The sequence below is a fragment of the Phalangium opilio genome, unplaced genomic scaffold (assembly GCF_054372755.1).
Source record: "Phalangium opilio isolate 3A_F unplaced genomic scaffold, DU_Popi_V2 ptg000082l_1, whole genome shotgun sequence".
NCBI lineage: Eukaryota > Metazoa > Arthropoda > Arachnida > Opiliones > Phalangiidae > Phalangium > Phalangium opilio.
The window spans coordinates 635483-656269 of NW_028324189.1; the positions used below are offsets into that span (position 1 = coordinate 635483).

Here is a 20787-nt window from a genome sequence, read left to right on the forward strand (position 1 = left end):
AATGATCTTATTCGAAGTGCATTGGACTGAAGCGTGACGTAGCAGCCACGCAAAACGGCACAAACTAATGCTTTAACTAGTGCTGGTTACATAACAGTGTGTTTGTTTATGTGTGTGGTAGTGAACGGATTAATCATACCCGGTCACGTGACCTATGACGTCAGATCACGTGGCCTATGATGGCAGATCACGTGACCTATGACGTCAGATCACGTGGCCTATGATGGCAGATCACGTGACATATGACGTCAGATCACGTGGCCTATGATGGCAGATCACGTGACCTATGACGTCAGATCACTTGGCCTATGACGTCAGATCACGTGACCTATGACGTCAGATCACGTGGCCTATGACGTCAGATCACGTGGCCTCTGACGTCGGATCAGGTAGCCTATGACGTCAAATCACGTGACCTATGACGTCAGATCACGTGACCTATGACGTCAGATCACGTGGCCTATGATGTCAGATCACGTGGCCTATGACGTCAGATCACGTGACCTATGACGTCGGATCAGGTGGCCTATGACGTCAGATCACGTGACCTATGACGTCAGATCACGTGGCCTATGAAGTCAGATCACGTGGCCTATGACGTCAGATCACGTGACCTATGACGTCGGATCAGGTGGCCTATGACGTCAGATCACGTGACCTATGACGTCAGATCACGTGACCTATGACGTCACCGAGGTAATTGACTTGTGACGTCACGACAGATGTTAATGGTAATAGGTAATGATTGTCCATTCAGTTAGGCCTAGCGTTCATTCATTTAGGCCTAGCGTTCATTCATATAGGCCTAGCAGTGTTCAGCTATTTGGATTTCGTGCCCGGGGTATGGCGCACCCGAGTCCGCGCATAGGTGCTTTTAGCGCCCCCCGACGTTGGAAATGTATTTGGTTACAGGCAAAGTTCAGACGGCTCATTCGTTCCTGGAAGCCGCCGAGGTCAGACCGCTCATTCGTTGCCTGGTAAACGTCTAGGTCAGACGGCTCATTCGTTGCCTGGAAAACGTCGAGGAGGGTCGCTTGGAAAAACCTTTCCAGTTCAGCTGATCGTGATCCCAGCTTTTGAGGAAGATTCTTGATAGCCCCGCCATTTCACTGATCGTTTTTGCTGAGGACGCAAGCTGAATTGGAAGTTCTTCAACGGCGGCCATTGCTTAGCCTCGTGGTGCTTTAACAGTCCGTAAGCCTAACTTTACAATAATCCAAACTCATCTAGCTCCCCTTAAATTATTTATTTTATTTCAAGTATTTAAATTAATTAGGCAGTGTTAAATGTTAGTGAATTTTATTTATTTATTAAAAATCAAGTACCAAAAATAAAATTTTACAACGAGATCTTGGACAAGAGAGAATCCCTTAATAAATGGTTTAGGTGCTATTATTTAAAGATATTAAACGGGGTACGTTATTAATTTAGAGAGATCGCGACAGATTTTCGGAAATCAAGTCCCACCGAACACGAGGACCGTTACCCTAAGCCTAATTAAGCCTTGTCACATTTAAATTCTAGTTATTTACGGATACTGTCTGTGGGAATAGTTTTAAAATAAATAAATGGAAGGTTTTCCTAAAATTAGTTTTTAGGGGCTATTATTATAATCTATTAAAGGGGGTACGTAATTAATTTTGAGATAACGCGACAGATTTTTCGGAAATCGGGTCCCGCCGAGAGAATTTTAAAACACGAGGACCCTAAGCCTAAATTAAACTGTGTCTTATTAAACTCTAGATATTTTACGGATACTGTCTGTGGGAATAGTTTTAAGATAAATCGAAGGTTTTCCTAAAAGTAGTTTAGGGGCTATTATTAATTTAGAGATAAAGCGACAGTTTTTCGAAAATCAAGTCCCGCAGAGATAGTTTTAAGACACGTGGACGTTTGCCCTAAGCCTAAGTTAACCCTTGTCCAATTTCGACTAGAGATTTTATTTGTGGGTTCTACCTGTGGGAATAGTTTTAAATAAAGATCAGGTTTTAATAAAATTAGCTAAGAAGATATTTTAAATTATTATGCTATTAAAAGGGGCAAGCAATTTAGTTTAAATAAATGTCAGGTGTTCCTAAAATTAATTTAAGGGATATTTTAAATTAATTTCATTATTAAACTGCGTAATTTAAAATAAATAAATAGAAGATTTTTCTGAAATTAGTTTAGGGATGTTTTAAATTATTTTCATTATTAAGTTATATAATTTAACTTAAAATTAAGGGCTGGTTCACTTAAAACTATTTTCTATACAATTTTGGGAAATAATTAGCTAGCGAGAGTATTTAATTCAGGGTGGAAATCGCGGTAGTCAAGTCTTTCTTTAATTTAGGGTAGCAATTAGTTGGTGTAGTTCGTCTCGGGTAGCCAGTTTTTTAATCAAGGACACCCTCTTCTTAAATGATTTAAATCTACGAGATTACTTTGTTAGTAGGCAATAGTTTAATATGTGTTATTAATATGTTTTCATTTATAGATGCTGCAGATATTCTTGGATTTTTCTGTCGCTGGTCATTCCGAGACGTATCCTTCCAGATGACATCCTTTGTTCCGATTGACGCAAGACGAAGCTGTTCTGGACTTGCTATGTATCATTCCTGATGACACGCTTCGTTGGATTCACGTTTCATGATGTCTTCTGGACTTGCTCTTTCTCTCAGCGCTGACTTAAAGATTTGGAGGAAATCATCGAAGCTAGAAGAGACGAAATACATCTTTTTTACTTGAAAATATTTCATGTAACCACTTAACTTAATTTTTTCGTGGAAATTTTATTTGTAACTACTTATTATTTTTTTTCGCGTTCAAACTTTAACTTACAAACCTCTTTAATCTTTTTTTTGTTCGAAATTTTTGTAAACACTTTGGTTTTTTTGTTTTTTATTGAATAAATTTTGCCTTAAACCTCGTTCTTTCTTTTCTTGAATTTTTAATATACTAGACTTGGTTTCGATTTTTTTGCCTCTGGACTTAGGGGGATATTTTTAGGCCCCTTTTTAAGCTTTTTACTAAATAAAAAAGGCAAAACATTATAAAAAAAAATTTTTTATATAAAAATATTTTTTTTTTTAAATAAAATATAAACTTTATAAAAAAAATTAATAAAAATACAAAAAAAGCATAAAAAAGGTCAAAAAAACTACCCTAAGTGTTTTTCTTATGTTTTTGTACCTTCCATAGTAACGAAACTTTAAATTTAAACTTAAGCTACCACCCCCAAAGTAAGCCTTGCGAGCCCAATTTAAATTTAACAAGCCCCTGTTCAACTCGGGAATCATTAAATTTAAACTAAGGCCCGCTGTGGAGCCCCCAAAAACCAGGAAACTTCGTCCTTAGCATGGGATTTCCAATGAAAGTCCACTCGATGTTAGAAGTCCTCCACTCGATGTTAGAAGTCCTCCACTCGATGTTAGAAGTCCTCCACTCGATGTTAGAAGTCCTCCACTCGATGTTAGAAGTCCTCCACTCGATGTTAGAAGTCCTCCACTAGATGATAGAAGTCCTCCACTAGATGATAGAAGTCCTCCACTCGATGATAGAAGTCCTCCACTAGATGTTAGATGTCCTCCACTAGATGTTAGATGTCCTCCACTCGATGTTAGATGTCCTCCACTCGATGTTAGATGTCCTCCACTCGATGTTAGATGTCCTCCACTCGATGTTAAATGTCCTCCACTCGATGTTAGATGTCCTCCACTCGATGTTAGATGTCCTCCACTCGATGTTAGATGTCCTCCACTCGATGTTAGATGTCCTCCACTCGATTAGATGTCCTCCACTCGAGAGAATGTTCCTGCGCAAGAGAAATTCTTATTATTATTCAAAGAAAATAGCACATGCATAACTTATTAATTACCTTAATATGAAAATCCACTTGAATATTCTTGCATGATGTAACGTAAAATGTTCGGGCAGAAGACAAATTATTATGATTTGACAAATTGCACACGCGTAACATTCAACTAAATACCTTAGAATGGGGAAGTAAAATAATACCATAAAAACCTAAGCCTTGATTTAATAATAATAATAATAATAATAATAATAATAATAATAATAATAATAATAATAATAATAAAGGTTTTGTTTATAGGAAACCCGCTTAAAATCGTGTTTACTTTTAAAGGACAAAGCGTATAAGCAACCTTCTACCTTAAACATAAATCAGAATTTTATTTCGATCCTACAAAACTCCCTCAAAGAGTTGCCAAACGCTTTTCCCCTAAAAATATTTATAATTAAAACCAGATACCTTAATACCGCAAAGGGAATCTCACCCTTAAAATCCTGATTACGTTCATTATTCTTAAAAGGGAGGGCTAGAGCCAGTGTTCACCTATTCCATAATCAAGTATTTTATTTATGTCCTGGCGAAAAGAAAAATCCCTAAAAACAACCGGACACGTAGCGCTTTCCTTCTAAGAATAAATAGAATAATAAATAATAAACTAAATAGCCCAATAATTGCCTACAATGTTTGACAGGCTGTCGAAATAGTCTTTTTTGCTAATGAGATTCCCTTTAAACGGATAAAATCAGTGTGTAGACCTGAATTGAGAATGGAATTGTCCCGTTAATATCGCTAACGTTACTATTAATAAGATTTAATTACTTCACTGAGAGCCTAAAATGTCTAAATTGTTTTCCTAGTGAGATTCAGTTTCAACGGATAAAATCAAAGTGTAGACCTGAATTGAGAATGGAATTGTAATGGGTTCATTGACCTGATTAATATAGTGTGCAATTTGTCAAATGATAAATAATTCATTCTAGAATCCAACATAAATTTCTCCTTTGGAAACAGATGATAGCTAAAAAATACAATCTGTTCAATTCAAACAATCTCATACATAATTAAAATTATCAGCTTAATTGGCACAAGCATTTTGAATAACATTAATTCCACTTTCAAATAAATCATTTAACATAACTAGAAAGATAATTATTAATACGGTTTAGGGTCAATCTTGAAATATTTGTCAAATAAACAATCACTTTGAATTACTTTTAAAGCGAGTAAAAGATTGAATAGTAAAACCAGGAATAAATGCAACGCGCAATTAATTAGAAGAATTTAATAAGATTAATTTCAAATATTTTGAATAAGTACGACATAAATGTGTATCATGAATACTGTGTGCCAAAATAAACTTCTAAATTCTTTCTAAGAAGCCATTTCCATTCAGCTAACTAGTAACTACACAAATAGTTCCGTTACGGTGAAAACAAATGGGCCACCAATAATAGGTTTGTTAATTGAAAACATTTTAGAGAACTACAGCTACTTAAAAACCCCATTTCTGCGTTAATAATTATACAGCTGCCGTTAAAGGTTTTTTACTCGCTTCAGTTGCCATTAAGTTAGGCAACACAAGTGCATTAGTTATTTAGAACTACGCATAGCTGTCCACCATCGCTTGGGCTCAGCTCAGCTCACGTTACTTTATAGAAATTCACAACGAGCTCACCTCAAGCTCAAAATAGAAACAATGTTTCCTTAGAGCTCAATGTGAGCTCAAGCTCAGTTAGTTTTTATAAATGAGCTCACCTCGGGCTCGGGTTCATTCGCGTAATTTTGATGGGCTAAGCTAGAACTCAAGCTCTCTCTCTAATATCTTTTGCCGGCTCACCACGGGCTCAAAATCGATAGAATTTAAGGCTCACCTCGAGCTCATTCAGTTTAGTCAGCTCAAGCTCGAGCTTGGTCTCATATTAACGGGGAATATTTCTTCCAAGCAGTGTAGATGTTGAAATAAATTTCCAGGCTCGGCTCGGGAGCTTATCAATTATTTTGAAGAGCCTCGCTCATTTCGCGCTCACTGAAATGAGGTGAATGGAATTCCAAGTAACTACCATAGTTTGGTAACCAATACATCAAATCAACTAAGGGCTAAGGCTATGTTTTCTTCAATTAACAAACCTATTTTGCACCGTTAAGGATAAATTTTCCACTTGCAACGCTTAATTTCCATTTGATTGCAATAAAACTTTGGTATTTAATCTAAATTAACCCTTATAAATAAAATATTTACCTGGAAAGATCACTTTAGCAACACTGAAAGAGGCTATGGTTTCCGGCAAACGCGGCAACACCCCCAAAGACAAAGGCTTAAGCCTTGGTCGTAATTAACAAACGTATTTGGCACGGTAAACCATAAATTTTCCACTTGCAACGCTTAATTTCCGATTGGTAGCGATAAAACTTTGGTATTTAATCCAAATTAACCCTTAAAATGTACATAAAATCAAAATATTTACCAGCAAAGATCGGACAGAAAATCGCAGCGGCTAGTTCTCACGGAAATCGACCCCAAAATTGACCTTTAATGAAAAGGATTATGGGCTGCAAACACGGACCGCTAGATGGCGCTGCTGAAGTTAGGCTGCGGCACAATTCAAAATATGGCGGGAGCGTGCGTTTCAATTTTATTGTTTCAGTTTTCTAATATAATTAATAATTTGGTTAATTATAATTTAGTAATGTCTTCTAAACATTTTAAAACACTTTTCTCTACTTTTAAAAAGTAGTACCGGAGTTTAAGGATTCCTACAACAGGAAAAAAACCCCTATGAACATGTTTGTCTAATAGGTTGAAACCTGAAATCATAATAATGAACTAACTCCTATGAAACCATAAGTTTATAAGATAAGTTTATAAGATATGTTCCATAAGTATGTCACTACCTATACTTCGTAATGCTAGAGGCTTAATGAGAGCTAGTTCAAGAACGACGCGAGAATTGACTACACTCTGTTTTGCAGTCCATCCTCCTATTTAGTCTGTACTAAGCCTTTGACAGCGCCTCACCAGGCGTCGCTTTACGAGAATCTATGACGTTTCACCTACGTCACTTCATGACAAGCTCTCATTAACGAGTGACACACTTATGGAACAGTTGATCTAGATCAAATAAAAGTTCTGAAATGGAAAGTGTAAGATATTCCAAAATCTTTGTTTGTTTTTCGCCTAATTATTCCTGTTCATAATTAAATAATTAGTAAAAGAAAAATTTTAATGAAGAAAGAAGATGCTATAGGTTTAGCCGCCCCATAAATAGGGTGTCCTGTTGCAATACACCTCAGAAATATTCCACCTAAAATGGTTCAATCGCAAGACATGCGATTCTTCCCTCCAGTCAATAATACCAGAAGTATATAATACTTCTCTTCGAGAGAAGTGTACCACAAAGAGGTGTAAGTGTAACGTCATTCTTCCCAACATCGGAACATTTGGAGCAAGGTTACTAAACCGAATCACATACCCGATAAATAGTTCCCTCATCATTTCTCTATTAGCGCTTATCTATTTGGCAAAACGCGTTTGCGGATTTTTGACCCACCCCAAGACGAGGTTTGTGGGTTGATTGCTGGGGATTTAGTGCCAAACAATTACAGAATTCATCTTACGGTGCGATGCCCATCTGAAGTTTGATGAGCGGGAAAGCAAACAAAAAGGGTGAGCCAGGGAAGAATGACGTTACATAACTGAAGTATTAAGAGGATACAGAGTGTCATCCTTCTTCTATTATCCCCTTCTGCTAGAAGTATATTTATTGTAGTAGGGATAGGGAGAGTACGTAAAGGATGGTCTAGACAATCTGGTACAATCTTGTATAATCTAATACTTTCTAAAAGGAATGTTTTGGACGAGGAGGATGGGGTGGGGTTTTTTATCTTGGAAGTACTGAATTTACATTTTTGACAACGTAAATTAATTTTTATTAAAAAATCTATACTCTAAAAGCTTGAAACTTTTTTGAATAATAGAACACGTCAAAACACACGTCTCATTAAAATTTCAGGTCTTTTGGATGAATAGGACAAAGGATCTGTCCAAAAAAAAGCTACCTCCTCCCGTAGAACTTAATGTTAATTTTGGGTTTCTTTGAACTTCCCGCCGATAAACCAAAAGTCGCACTTTTTGGCCGATTGAATGGGCTTCTATAGAGCTAGCAGCTTGCGTTGCGTTGTCGAGTGCGTGATCGAGTGGGCTATGAGCTTATATACGTAGTGTTTTCGTTCGTTTGTGGTGTTGTTGCTAATGTTGTTAAATGATTTAAATGCTAATCTAAATAATTTTAATTGTAAGAATCTACGGATGTTACTAGTGAGTAACGCATTTTTTGGTTTATTTATTTATACTCTATTATATCTTAATAATTTGTATAAAATTTAACAGATAGTCGGTTAAAAACTTTGATTACTGACTGAAATATTCAATCTGATACCCGCTAAGCCTTGGCACATTTCAGATAGTTTACCATTTCTGTTTACAATAATTTATCAATATTCAGTTCTATAAATAAATGAGTGCTAGGAAAATCCCCGTGTATAAACCAGGAGATCTGGTATTTGCTAAAGTTAGAGGATACCCACCATGGCCTGCCAGGGTATGATTTGACCCTTAAAACCTAATGAAAAATGTTAATCAAGGGTCACCATTGTAGATTGAAGAAGCTCGGCCTAATGGTGGCAAAGTTCCCGCAAATAAATACCCCGTCTTGTTCTTTGGAACCTACGAAACGTAAAGAAACAATGTTACTAGTTTTAGAGGCGCTGAAACAATCGTTAATTTGCATTTCAGAGCCGTTTTAAACTACAAGGATCTATACGCGTACCATAGTAACAAAAAGAAACTGGGCAAACCTCAAAAGAGGAAGTTTTTTAACGATGGTCTGTGGGAAATTGAAAATAACCCTAAAGTTATTCCTCCCAGCAGTAAACTGGTAAAATTAATCATTATTGTATTCCATAAATGTACATTACATATTTAACGCTTAAAAATTGTTTTAGGAATCAACGGAATCAGAGACTGATGACAAGGATGCTGAACAAGAAGATGAGGAAGACGAAGAGGAAAAGGGAACTGAAGAAGAAGAAGAAGATAAACCCGTTTCTGATGCTGAGGAAGATGCTGAAGAGGAGGAATCGAGATTAGTGATTGATGAAAAACCTAACAAGAAAGATGAAAAGGTAGCCAGTATATTATTTTTTGTCAAGTTGTTTCGCATTACGTAATGCGTTCCGTAAATCTTAGAGGTCATCAAGAAAAAGAGGACTTATTAAGGATAGATCCAGGGAAAATAGTACCGAAGGAGACGATACTTACGTTCCAAAGAAGGTACCACCGATATATTCAACAATGGAATTTATTTTATTTTTACGACAACATTTTAAATCTATCTACATTTGTAGGCGAAAGCTTCTACTAAAAAGAAAGAAAAAGAGGCGGCGGTAAAGAAAGCCGCGCCAACGGAACCATCCCCTCAAAGAAGTCGAAGTGGCAGAATGATTAAGAGAAAGAAATTTAGCTCCGAGGAAGAATCAGCGGAAGATGAAAATCAAGTTGAGCCAGAAACCGCAAACGAAAGTGAAGATGACAAGAAAGATAGAAAGAAAAGTGAAAGAGCCAGTCGAGCTTTAAAACGAGGGATTATTGATGTATCACCAATTAAGGAAGTTTCGGAACCGGATGCGGATGGGGATCAGAATGATTCTGATGAGAAGGGAACGGATAATATTTCCGAAGATGAAACAAAGTCTCAAAAAGAGTAATTTTATTTGTTTTATTCTTATAACCAGCGTGGGAAATAAGATGGTGGCACAGGGCAAATGACCAGTTTTAAAATTGCCTGGACCAGTTTAAAAATTAAATCGGAGCGGGGGGGGGAGGGGGGTCAGTGGCCCAGCCCACTTGACCACTAATAAAATTCAAGGGTAGCCAGAATCCAATCCAGACATTATCTCAGCTATTTTATAATTATCCACTTCTATAGTTAGGAGACGACGCGCCCTGGTCAATGGTCATGGACCAGTTTATTTATTCCAGACCAGGGGGGGGGGGGGTCGCTGGCCCAATGTCCAGTTCCTTATTTCCCACTCTGCATATAACAAATGGCAGCTATTTTTTTCCCTGTTTTCTTTTACAAATGATTGCTATAGTGGAAATTTGGGGGTGCATGGTTAACGTTAAAAAAACATATTTTCCTTAGAGAGGAAGAAGAGTCTGAGGGAAAAAGTAGTGGCGATGTTGAGGAAAAGACAAGCAGGCAGAAGGAAAAGAAAGATGATATAAAGTATTCATTTTGCGTATTGTATTAGAGTGTGTGACGCTTCATTTACCATCCATCATTTGAACATCTCCTTTAAATCATAGTTTACTTGTTAATAATATCGATCCTTATTATTTTTACTATCAAAACTGTGCGTAATATTTTTAATTTTACCGGTCAGTAACTCTTGTCTTGTTAGTCGCATCAATCATCTCACCACCTCTTTTGTTTATTTTGTATTTTCAAGGATAATGAAAATATTATTCCAATTTATATCTTGTTATTAACTTATTACCATCGTGTATTGTTTATAGTTTTATACACGAGTGTTTACTGTTTATTTTAGCGTCACTCTAGTCTAACATCAAATACCCGTACATTTTTTATTGAAACCTCTCACTTATAATTATAGAAAATCAAATAAAGAATCGGAAGAACTTGTTCAACCTCCGCCCGCGAAAAAAACCCGAGCTAAACTTTCAGTTGTAAATATCTTAATAGATTTAATTTATTTAATTAATTATTAATTAGCCTTATTCCTGATCAGCGCCACCTACCCATAGCGGTGACTTTGAGAACTACTGTAAGCGGCAAGCCAATCAGATGTCGCTAAAATCTGGTGACGTCATTTTTGGTAAGACCCCGAGAGTGCCGTCACTGACGTCACCAGATTTTAGCGACATCTGATTGGCTTGCCGCTTACAGTAGTTCTCAAAGTCGCCGCTATGGGTAGGTGGCGCTGATCAGGAATAAGGCTAATTAAATTAAATTAATAACTAGCGCGTAAAAATCGTTTTTACCTGACAGGAAATTGAGAAACTAGAGGAAAAAGAGTTAAGATCAAAGGACTCGGGCAAATCAGCCAATGAAAGCTCGAGAAAGGAAATTAACTTTAAGGAACCACCGACGACAAAAGTTGAGAAGGAAAGTACAAAAAAAAACAGTGAAGAAATGAAAGAAACATCCGAATCCGTTAAGGAAAATGTTAAAACTAACAACGCTGCTAAATCAATTGAGGCAAAAACGGAACTACTAACTACTTCCGAAGATCTTACAAATAAAGCAGAGAAAATTCAGGCGGAATTGGATAAAGAATTATCACCAAATGACGTCACTAAAACTAAAGATAAAGATAAGAAGAATGTTAAATCTAAAAGAGATAAAGATAAAGAAGAATCAAAATCGAAAGAAAAGGAAATTGAAAAGAAGAAAGAAGGTGGTGGTGGTGGTGGTGGTGGTTCAAAGAGGAGGATTAAAGCCATTTCCGATTCGGAAGATGATGATGAGGACCATAAATTAAATAAGAAGAAGGATGAATCCGTCGCTTCAAGCTCCGAAGATGAACAAGCCAAACATAAGGATAAGAAAAGCTCTCATAAAGTAAGTGCTTCATTTTTTTTTCTTACTTGTAATTAAAGTCCAGGTAAGGTAACATTATGTTACCTGAACTTTTCCTAAGCTTAACTTTGAGGTCTTGTTTTGAACTTTTAATTTTGGATTTTTTATTTTTATTTTTTTTAGTCTTCAAGCTCAAAATCAAAAAAGAGTAGTAAGGAAAGTGAAAAATCGAGTACTCGATCTAGCAAGGAAAGTGAAAGGACAAGCCGGTCAAACAAAAAGAGTTCAAGGCGAGACAAGTCACCTTCTAAGGATAGACCAAAGTCCAAGAAAAAAAGCCACAAAGATAAACCATCCAAACATTCTGATAGTTCCTCCGAAGAAGTAATAATTATTTAAATTAATTAATTAACTTTTATAAGTTGATCGTGTTTTTTTTTTTTGTTTTAATTCTTTAAAGGAAACGAAAGATTCAAGGAAGAGTGCTGACAAAGATGGTCTCGAAAAATTGCAAAAGAAAATGTAAGGAAATAGGCCTATAACCTATTATTATTATTATTATTATTATTATATTTGTTTTAATTTCGCGCTTTAATGAACTTAAACTCGGTATTTAGATCAGATAAAGAAGAGCTTAAAGAAAGAATGAAGAAAGAAAAGTTTGAGAAGAAGAAAAAGGAACGTTTGGAACAGAATAAAGAACAAAAATGTAAGCTGAATTATTTATATTTAATCATTTAGGTTAAGATAATTTAATAACGTTAAAAGAATTATTTTTTTCTTAGCTGCCATTGCGCAATTAGCAGATATTAATGAGGAAATTCAAACTAGCCTTAGTGTGACTAAAAGGGTAAGATCTTTTAGATCTTTTTTTTTTAGTTATGTATTTTTTTTTTATTTTATTTATTTTTTTTTTATTTTATTTATTTTTTTTTATTTATTTTTTTTATTTTATTTATTTTTTTTTTATTTTATTTATTTTTTTTTATTTTTTTTTATTTAATTTATTTTTTTTATTTTATTTATTTTTTTTATTTATTTTTTTTTTACTTATTTTTTTTTTACTTATTTATTTTATTTTATTTATTTTTTTTTATTTTATTTATTTTTTTTATTTTATTTATTTATTTTTTTTTATTTTATTTGTTTATTTTTTTTTATTTTATTTATTTTTTTTTATTTATTTTTTTTACTTTATTTATTTTTTTTTTTATTTTATTTATTTTTTTTTAATTTTATTTATTTATTTATTTTTTTTTTTTTTGAAACGAACACGTTTTTAATAACAGGATATAAACAAGGGACTAGAAGCTCTAGAAAAACTTGACAAATTTCCCGTAACCCAACCTCTTCTCAAATCAGACTCTACAATCATTGTCACATTAAAACGGGTAAGTTAATTAAACCTAAATGCTTTTTAGGATAAATATATAATATAATATAATATAATTTTATTTAAATAAATTTTTAGTGTCGGAAATTTAATGGAAGCGATCAAGTTCGACAGAAATCCGATTATTTATATAACAAATTTAAAGCGATGTTTTTATCCGGTGAAGATGGCGCCACTGTGGTAAAACGGTACCATTTTATTTAATTTTTAAGCCTATCTAACATGATTTTATCTATTTTTAGGAGAAGAAAAAGGAGGAAAAAGTTAAAACAGCGATGAATGGCTCTGAAAATTCTATAGAAAAAAAGACGAAAAGTGAATCCAGCAGCGTAAGTATATATATATATTTTAAGTTACCAGCGCCATCTATAATCTGAAATAAAAATTTAGATGGCAATAACTTATTATTTGGTAACTTTTTCTCTAGAATAACGTAGGAAACTCCGTGTGACATTGTAACGATTGACGCAAAAGAATGAAAAAGAAATGAAATGAAATTAAAATATTGAATTCATTTTTTTCTTTGTAAATATTGTTTCATATAATAGAAGTAATCTTCGCCGCCCGTAGTACCCATTTAGTTATTATTATTAGTAGCGTGACTTTTAAATATAAAAAAACACTTGGTAGTTTACAAAAACAAACATTTTCGCCACGTTCTTGTGAAAAAAAAACTTGTTACGGCCATTCATACATCTTTTAGATTTAAAGTCAACAACAAACAAAAAAAATCATGTATCAAACGACAATTCATTTGCATTTTCACACTGTTAAAAAACAAACAAACTTCATCGCTATATATATATATAAAAATATATATCTCCTTTTAATAATTGTATATTCACCCTCATTGTTTGGATCATCGGAACATTTGATCCGTTTTTTTAAAATAAAGGTTAAATGGTGAATAGAATAGTTTATTTCTTTTAAAAGTTCATAAGATATGTTCCATAAGTTTGTCACTGGTACTTGCCACGAAGTCAATGAGGTAGGTAAAGCGACATACGCCTAGTGAGGCCCTGTCAAAGGCTTAGCACAGACTAAATAGGAGCTAGATGGACTGCAAAACCGAGTGTAGTCTGCAATTCTCGCTTGTCCTTCTCAAAGAAACTTTTTTCATTACATTAAAGCTTATACTTTACAGTTTTTATTCTAAAAAAACGGGAAAAACCATCTGTGGGACCGGACCTTTTCAGAGTACCAATATTCATAGACTAACGATTTAGGATTCATGCACGAAGCCGTGTAATATAGGGAGCTAACAGTTCTGACTCTGAAACGTCATTCCCCCCTATGGTTGGAAACAGTATTCTACGCGCTAAAATTCCAACCAGAGAGGGGGCTGCGTGACGTCAGACTATCTCTTCCCCCTACCCAGTTGTTAGCTCCCTATTGGCCGTTTAAATAGTCTATTTCACGCTGTATAATTCGAGCTGGCCAGGCTCTAACTTGCCACGAAATAGGCTTCTCATCTTCATCATCTCCTTAACATTAATAAATAAAAATAAAAATCACCTTGGGTCTAATGTACTCCACGTAAAACTGGGTCCCCTGTAAAATTAATTAAGTTTCATAGGAGTTAGTTCATTATTATGATTTCAGGTTTCAACTTATTAGACAAACATGGTTGTTTTTCCAGCTGTAGGAATCCCATAAACTCCGGTTCCCCCTTTTTAAAGTAGAGAAAAGTGTTTTAGAATGTTTAGAAGACATTACTAAATTATAATTAACTAAATTATTAATTATATTAGAAAACTGAAACAATAAAATTGAAACGCACGCTCCCGCCATATTTTGAAGTCTGCCGCAGCCTAACTTCAGCAGCGCCATCTAGCGGTCCGTGTTTGCAGCCCATAATCCTTTTCAGTCAAGGTCAATTTTGGGGTCGATTTCCGTGAGAACTAGCCGCTGCGATTTTCTGTCCGATTTTTGCTGGTAAATATTTTGATTTTATGTACATTTTAAGGGTTAATTTGGATTAAATACCAAAGTTTTATCGCTACCAATCGGAAATTAAGCGTTGCAAGTGGAAAATTTATGGTTTACCGTGCCAAATACGTTTGTTAATTACGACCAAGGCTTAAGCCTTTGTCTTTGGGGCGGTGCTGCGTTTGTGGAAGCCATAGCCTCTTTCAGTGGATACAGAGATCTTTCCAGGTAAATATTTTATTTATAAGGGTTAATTTAGATTAAATTCCAAAATTTTATCGCAACCGAATGGAAATGAAGCGTTACAGGTGAAAAATGTATCGTCGAACGTGCAAAATAGGTTTGTTAATTAGGACCATTGTCTGTTTGAAGAAAACATAGCCTTAGTTGATTTTATATATTGGTTACCAAACATAATGGTAGTTATTTGGAACTCCATAGTTCTAAATAACTAATGCACTTTAGTTGCTTTGGTTATTGGCTGTATATTGCCCTTAACTGAAGCGAGTAGAAAACCATTAACGGCAGAACTGTAGTTCTCTAAAACATTTTCAATTAACAAATCTATTGGTGTTAATATGGGTGTCCACGGCCGGAAATAAGCACAGGACACATTGTCCCATAACATTTTAAAATGTCCCATAATATTTTTAAAAACTAAGCGGGTCACTGTCCAGTTTGACCAATAAATTTTCCCAAAGTTTTGATAGCTTAACCATGAACAAGCGATACTATTTTTCACACTCTAGTGGACCATTTCCTATAAATTTTCTAGTCAAAAGAGTTAGCATACATACCCCCCTCCGTAGGAATAGCATTACACCTAACTCTGGTTCTACTAGAGATATGGGGGTGTCCTTTGACTATGTTATAGTCCTTTCTGCCCCCCCCCCAAATCCCACCCTAATTACACCCAACTTTGAAGGCTCATAACTCTGGTTCTACTAGAGATACGGGGGTGTCCTTTGACTATGTTATAGTCCTATTTGCCCCCCCCCCAATCCCACCATAATTACACTCAACTTTGAAGGCTCATAACTCTGGTTCTACTAGAGATATGGGGGTGTCCTTTGACTATGTTATAGTCCTATTTCCCCCCCCCCATCCCACCATAATTACACCCATCTTTGGAGGTTCATAACTCTGGTTCTACTAGAGATACGCGGATTTTTGCACACACTAGTGGACAAGGTCTTATAAGTTTTCTAGTCAAAGGAGGGGACACATGTTCTATATGAAAGTTTTCTTATTTCCGGTCCTGTGGGTGTCAAGCCCATTTGTTTACACCGTAACATTTGTGTAGTTACAAGTTAGTCGTATCGAAATGGTTTCTTGGAAAGAATTTAGAAGTTTATTTTGGCACACAGTATTCATGATACACATTTATGTCGTACTTATTCAAATTTTTTGAAATTAATCTTATTAAATTCTTCTAATTAATTGCGCGTTGCATTCATTCCTGGTTTTACTATTCAATCTTTTACTCGGTTTAAAAGTAATTCAAAGTGATTGTTTATTTGACAAATATTTCAAGATTGACCCTAAACCGTATTAATAATTATCTTTCTCGTTATTTTAAATGATTTATTTGAAAGTGCAATTAATGTTATTCAAAATGCTTGTGCCAATTAAGCTGATACTAATTTTAATTTCGTATTAGATTGTTTGAATTGAACAGATTGTATTTTTTAGCTATCATCTGTTTCCAAAGGAGAAATTTATGTTGGATTCTAGAATGAATTATTTATCATTTGACAAATTGCACCCTATATTAATCAGGTCAATGAACCCTTTAAAATTGCATTCTCAATTCAGGTCTACACTTTGATTTTATCCGTTGAAACTGAATCTCACTAGGAAAACAATTTAGACATTTTAGGCTCTCAGTGAAGTAATTAAATCTTATTAATAGTAATTTAAGCGATATTAACGGGACAATTCCATTCTCAATTCAGGTCTACACTTTGATTTTATCCGTTTAAAGGGAATCTCATTAGCAAAAAGACTATTTCGACAGCCTGTCAAACATTGTAGGCAATTATTAGGCTATTTAGTTTATTATTTATTATTCTATTTATTCTTAGAAGGAAAGCGCTACGTGTCCTGTTCTTTTTAGGGATTTTTCTTTTCGCCAGGACATAAATAAAATACTTGATTATGGAATAGGTGCTCTCTGGTCCTAGCCCTCCCTTTTAAGAATAATGAACGTAATCAGGATTTTAAGGGTGAGATTCCCTTTGCGGTATTAAGGTATCTGGTTTTAATTATAAATATTTTTAGGGGAAAAGCGTTTGGCAACTCTTTGAGGGAGTTTTGTAGGATCTAAATAAAATTCTGATTTATGTTTAAGGTAGAAGGTTGCTTATACGCTTTGTCCTTTAAAAGTAAACACGATTTTAAGCGGGTTTAAGGCAAGGCTTAGCTTTTTATGGTTTTATTTTACTTCCCCATACTAAGGTATTTAGTTTAATGTTACGAGTGTGTCTTTTGTCAAATGGTAGTAATTTGTTTTACTCCTGAACATCTAGCGAAAATACTCGAGTGGATTTTCATATTAAGGTAATTAATTTGAAGTTATTTATGTGCCTTTTTCCAAGTAATAATTTGAATTTTTCTTGTGCAGGAACATTCTCTCGAGTGGAGGACATCTAACATCGAGTGGAGGACATCTAACATCTAACATCGAGTGGAGGACATCTAACATCGAGTGGAGGACATCTAACATCGAGTGGAGGACATCTAACATCGAGTGGAGGACATCTAACATCGAGTGGAGGACATCTAACATCGAGTGGAGGACATCTAACATCGAGTGGAGAACTTCTATCATCGAGTGGACTTTCATTGGAAATCCCATGCTAAGGACGAAGTTTCCTGGTTTTGGGGGCTTCACAGCGGGCCTTAGTTTAAATTTAATGATTCCCGAGTTGAACAGGGGCTTGTTAAATTTAAATTGGGCTCGCAAGGCTTACTTTGGGGGTGGTAGCTTAAGTTTAAAATTAAAGTTTCGTTACTATGGAAGGTACAAAAACATAAGAAAAACACTTAGGGTAGTTTTTTTGACCTTTTTTTATGCTTTTTTATTGTTTTTTAATAAATATTTCATAAAAAATTTTTTTTTTATAAAAATAAATTGTTTTTATGTTAATATTTTCTTTTTTATCAAGTAAAAAGCTTAAAAAGGAACCTAAAAATATCCCCCTAAGTCCAGACCCTAGAAAATTGAAACCAAGTCTAGTATTTTAAAAATTCAAGAAAAGAAAGAACGAGGTTTAAGGCAAAATTTATTCAATAAAAAACAAAAAAACCAAAGTGTTTACAAAAATTTCGAACAAAAAAAAGATTAAAGAGGTTTGTAAGTTAAAGTTTGAACGCGAAAAAAAATAATAAGTAGTTACATATAAAATTTCCACGAAAAAAATTAAGTTAAGTGGTTACATGAAAAATTTTCAAGTAAAAAAGATGTGTCTTCTAGCGTTCGATGATTTCCTCCAAATCTTTAAGTCAGCGCTGAGAGAAAGAGCAAGTCCAGAAGACATCATGTAACGTGAATCCAACGAAGCGTGTCATCAGGAATGATACATAGCAAGTCCAGAACAGCTTCGTCTTGCGTCAATCGGAGCAAAGGATGTCATCTGGAAGGATACGTCTCGGAATGACCAGCGACAGAAAAATCCAAGAATATCTGCAGCATCTATAAATGAAAACATATTAATAACACATATTAAACTATTGCCTACTAACAAACTAGCCTCGTAGATTTAAATAATTTAAGAAGACGGTGTCCTTAATTAAAAAACCGGCTACCAAATTTATAAACCGAGACGAACTACACCTACTACTTGCCACCCTAAATCAAAGGAAGACTTGACTACCATGATTTCCACCCCGAATTAAATAAATACTCTCGCTAGCTAATTATTTCCCAAAATTCTATAGAAAATAGTTTTAAGAAAATCGACCCTTTGTTTAAAATTAAATTATGTAATAATGAAAATAATTGAAAACATTCCCTAAACTAATTTTAGAAAATCTGCCATTTGTTTTAAACTTCCCACAGGGAGAACCCAAAAAACTTGAGTTGAAATTGGACAAGGCTGAACTTGGGCTTAGGGCAAACGTCCACGTGTCTTAAAATTATGTCTGCGGGACTTGATTTTCGAAAATCTGTCGCTTTATCTCTAAATTAATTAATAATAGCCCATAAACTACCTTTAGGAAAAGCTTCCATTTATTTATTTTTAAACTATTCCCACAGACAGTATCCGTAAAATAACTAGAGTTTAAATGGGACAAGGCTTAATTAGGCTAAGGTCAACCGTCCTCGTGTTCGGCGGGACTTCATTTCCGAAAATCTGTCTCTAAATTTATTAATGATAGCCCTTAAACTAATTTTAGTTAAACCCGCTATTTATCTATTTTAAAACTATTCCCACAGACAGTATCCGTAAATAACTAGAGTTTAAATGTGACAAGGCTTAATTAGGCTTAGGGTAACGGTCCTCGTGTTCGGCGGGACTTGATTTCCGAAAATCTGTCGCGATCACTCTAAATTAATAACGTACCCGTTTAATATCTTTAAATAATAGCACCTAAACCATTTATTAAGGGATTCTCTTTTGTCCAAGATCTCGTTGTAAAATTTTATTTGTGGTACTTGATTTTTAATAAATAAATAAAATTCACTAACATTTAACACTAGCTAATTAATTTAAATACTTGAAATAAAATAAATAATTTAAGGGGAGCTAGATGAGTTTGGATTATTGTAAAGTTAGGCTTACGGACTGTTAAAGCACCACGAGGCGAAGCAATGGCCGCCGTTGAAGAACTTCCAATTCAGCTTGCGTCCTCGGCAAAAACGATCAGTGAAATGGCGGAGCTATCAGGAATCGACCTCAAAGGCCGGGATCACGATCAGCTGAGTGAGAAAGGTTTTTCCAAGCGACCCTCCTCGACGTTTTCCAGGCAACGAATGAGCCGTCTGACCTCGGCGGCTTCCAGGAACGAATGAGCCGTCTGACCTTTGCCTGCAACCGAATACATTTCCAACGTCGGGGGGCGCTAAAAGCGCCTATTCGCGGACTCGGGTGCGCTGTATCCCAGGCGCGAAATCCAAATAGCTGAACACTGCTAGGCCTATATGAATGAAAGCTAGGCCTAAATGAATGAACGCTAGGCCTAACTGAATGGACAGTCATTACCTATTAACCATTAACATCTGTCGTGACGTCACAAGTCAATTACCTCGGCGACGTCATAGGTCACGTGATCTGACGTCATAGGTCACGTGATCTGACGTCATAGGTCACGTGATCTGACGTCATAGGTCACGTGATCTGACGACATAGGTCACGTGATATGACGTCATAGTCGCGTGATCTGACGTCATAGTCACGTGATCTAACGTGATATGTCGCGTGATCGTACGTCATGGTCACGGGATCTGACGTCATAGTCACGTGATCTAACGTGATATGTCCCGTGATCTGACGTCATAGTCACGTGATCTAACGTGATATGTCCCGTGATCTGACGTCATAGTCACGTGATCTAACGTGATATGTCCCGTGATCTGACGTCATAGTCACGTGATCTGACGTCATAAAATCATTCATTATAACTTTGATACTGTATTCAAAATATTCATTGAATAAAGCCATTTATTCTGACTGTTCATTAAGAGTGTGTCATTGGTCTCACGTCATCATATTCGACTCACGGCTCTACCATGTTGAGCAAGCACTTTAATCATACTCTAATTCAGAGGGTACGAATCAAATTTCTATACCTTAATCACTAACTATAATTAGTAAGCTTACAAGTAAAAATAAATTTATCAGGCAGACTTATAAATACTAATGCAATATTTTATTTCGAAATATGTTCCAATTGATACAATCAGATTTAATAAAAATTAATAATTAAAACAATTTTCAAAAATGTGTAATCATTCATTATAACTTTGTTTAAAGTCATTTATTCTGTTTATTATTCGAATCATGTAACAATGACCCCGCTTTGTGGTACACTTTTCTCGAAAAAAAAGTACATATACTTGTGCTTATATTCAG

At 35.1% G+C, this 20787-nt stretch overlaps 1 protein-coding gene and 2 long non-coding RNA genes across 3 annotated transcripts; 2 read left to right on the forward strand and 1 right to left on the reverse strand.

The window, feature by feature from the left end:
- Positions 1–7955: 7955 nt before the first annotated feature.
- On the forward strand, positions 7956–13697 carry LOC149650692 (uncharacterized). The gene is made up of 18 exons (XM_089847284.1): positions 7956–8108; positions 8181–8391; positions 8449–8525; positions 8586–8727; positions 8795–8974; positions 9039–9122; positions 9197–9552; positions 9994–10077; positions 10466–10538; positions 10861–11433; positions 11575–11775; positions 11852–11913; positions 12009–12100; positions 12177–12241; positions 12681–12782; positions 12863–12964; positions 13027–13113; positions 13212–13697. Exons 2-18 carry the CDS (start codon positions 8308–8310, stop codon positions 13233–13235), a joined length of 2388 nt encoding a protein of 795 aa, XP_089703410.1. The 5' UTR covers positions 7956–8108; positions 8181–8307; the 3' UTR covers positions 13236–13697.
- A 397-nt stretch (positions 13698–14094) lies between these two features.
- On the forward strand, positions 14095–17799 carry LOC149650693 (uncharacterized). Its single transcript, XR_016370936.1, has 4 exons — positions 14095–14719; positions 14803–14941; positions 16406–17272; positions 17337–17799. It is a non-coding gene; the product is annotated as an uncharacterized LOC149650693 (long non-coding RNA).
- Positions 17800–17980: 181 nt separating this feature from the next.
- On the reverse strand, positions 17981–19952 carry LOC149650694 (uncharacterized). Its single transcript, XR_016370935.1, has 2 exons — positions 19498–19952; positions 17981–18407 (listed from the first exon to the last, which is right to left on the reverse strand). It is a non-coding gene; the product is annotated as an uncharacterized LOC149650694 (long non-coding RNA).
- Between the last annotated feature and the right edge of the window lie 835 nt (positions 19953–20787).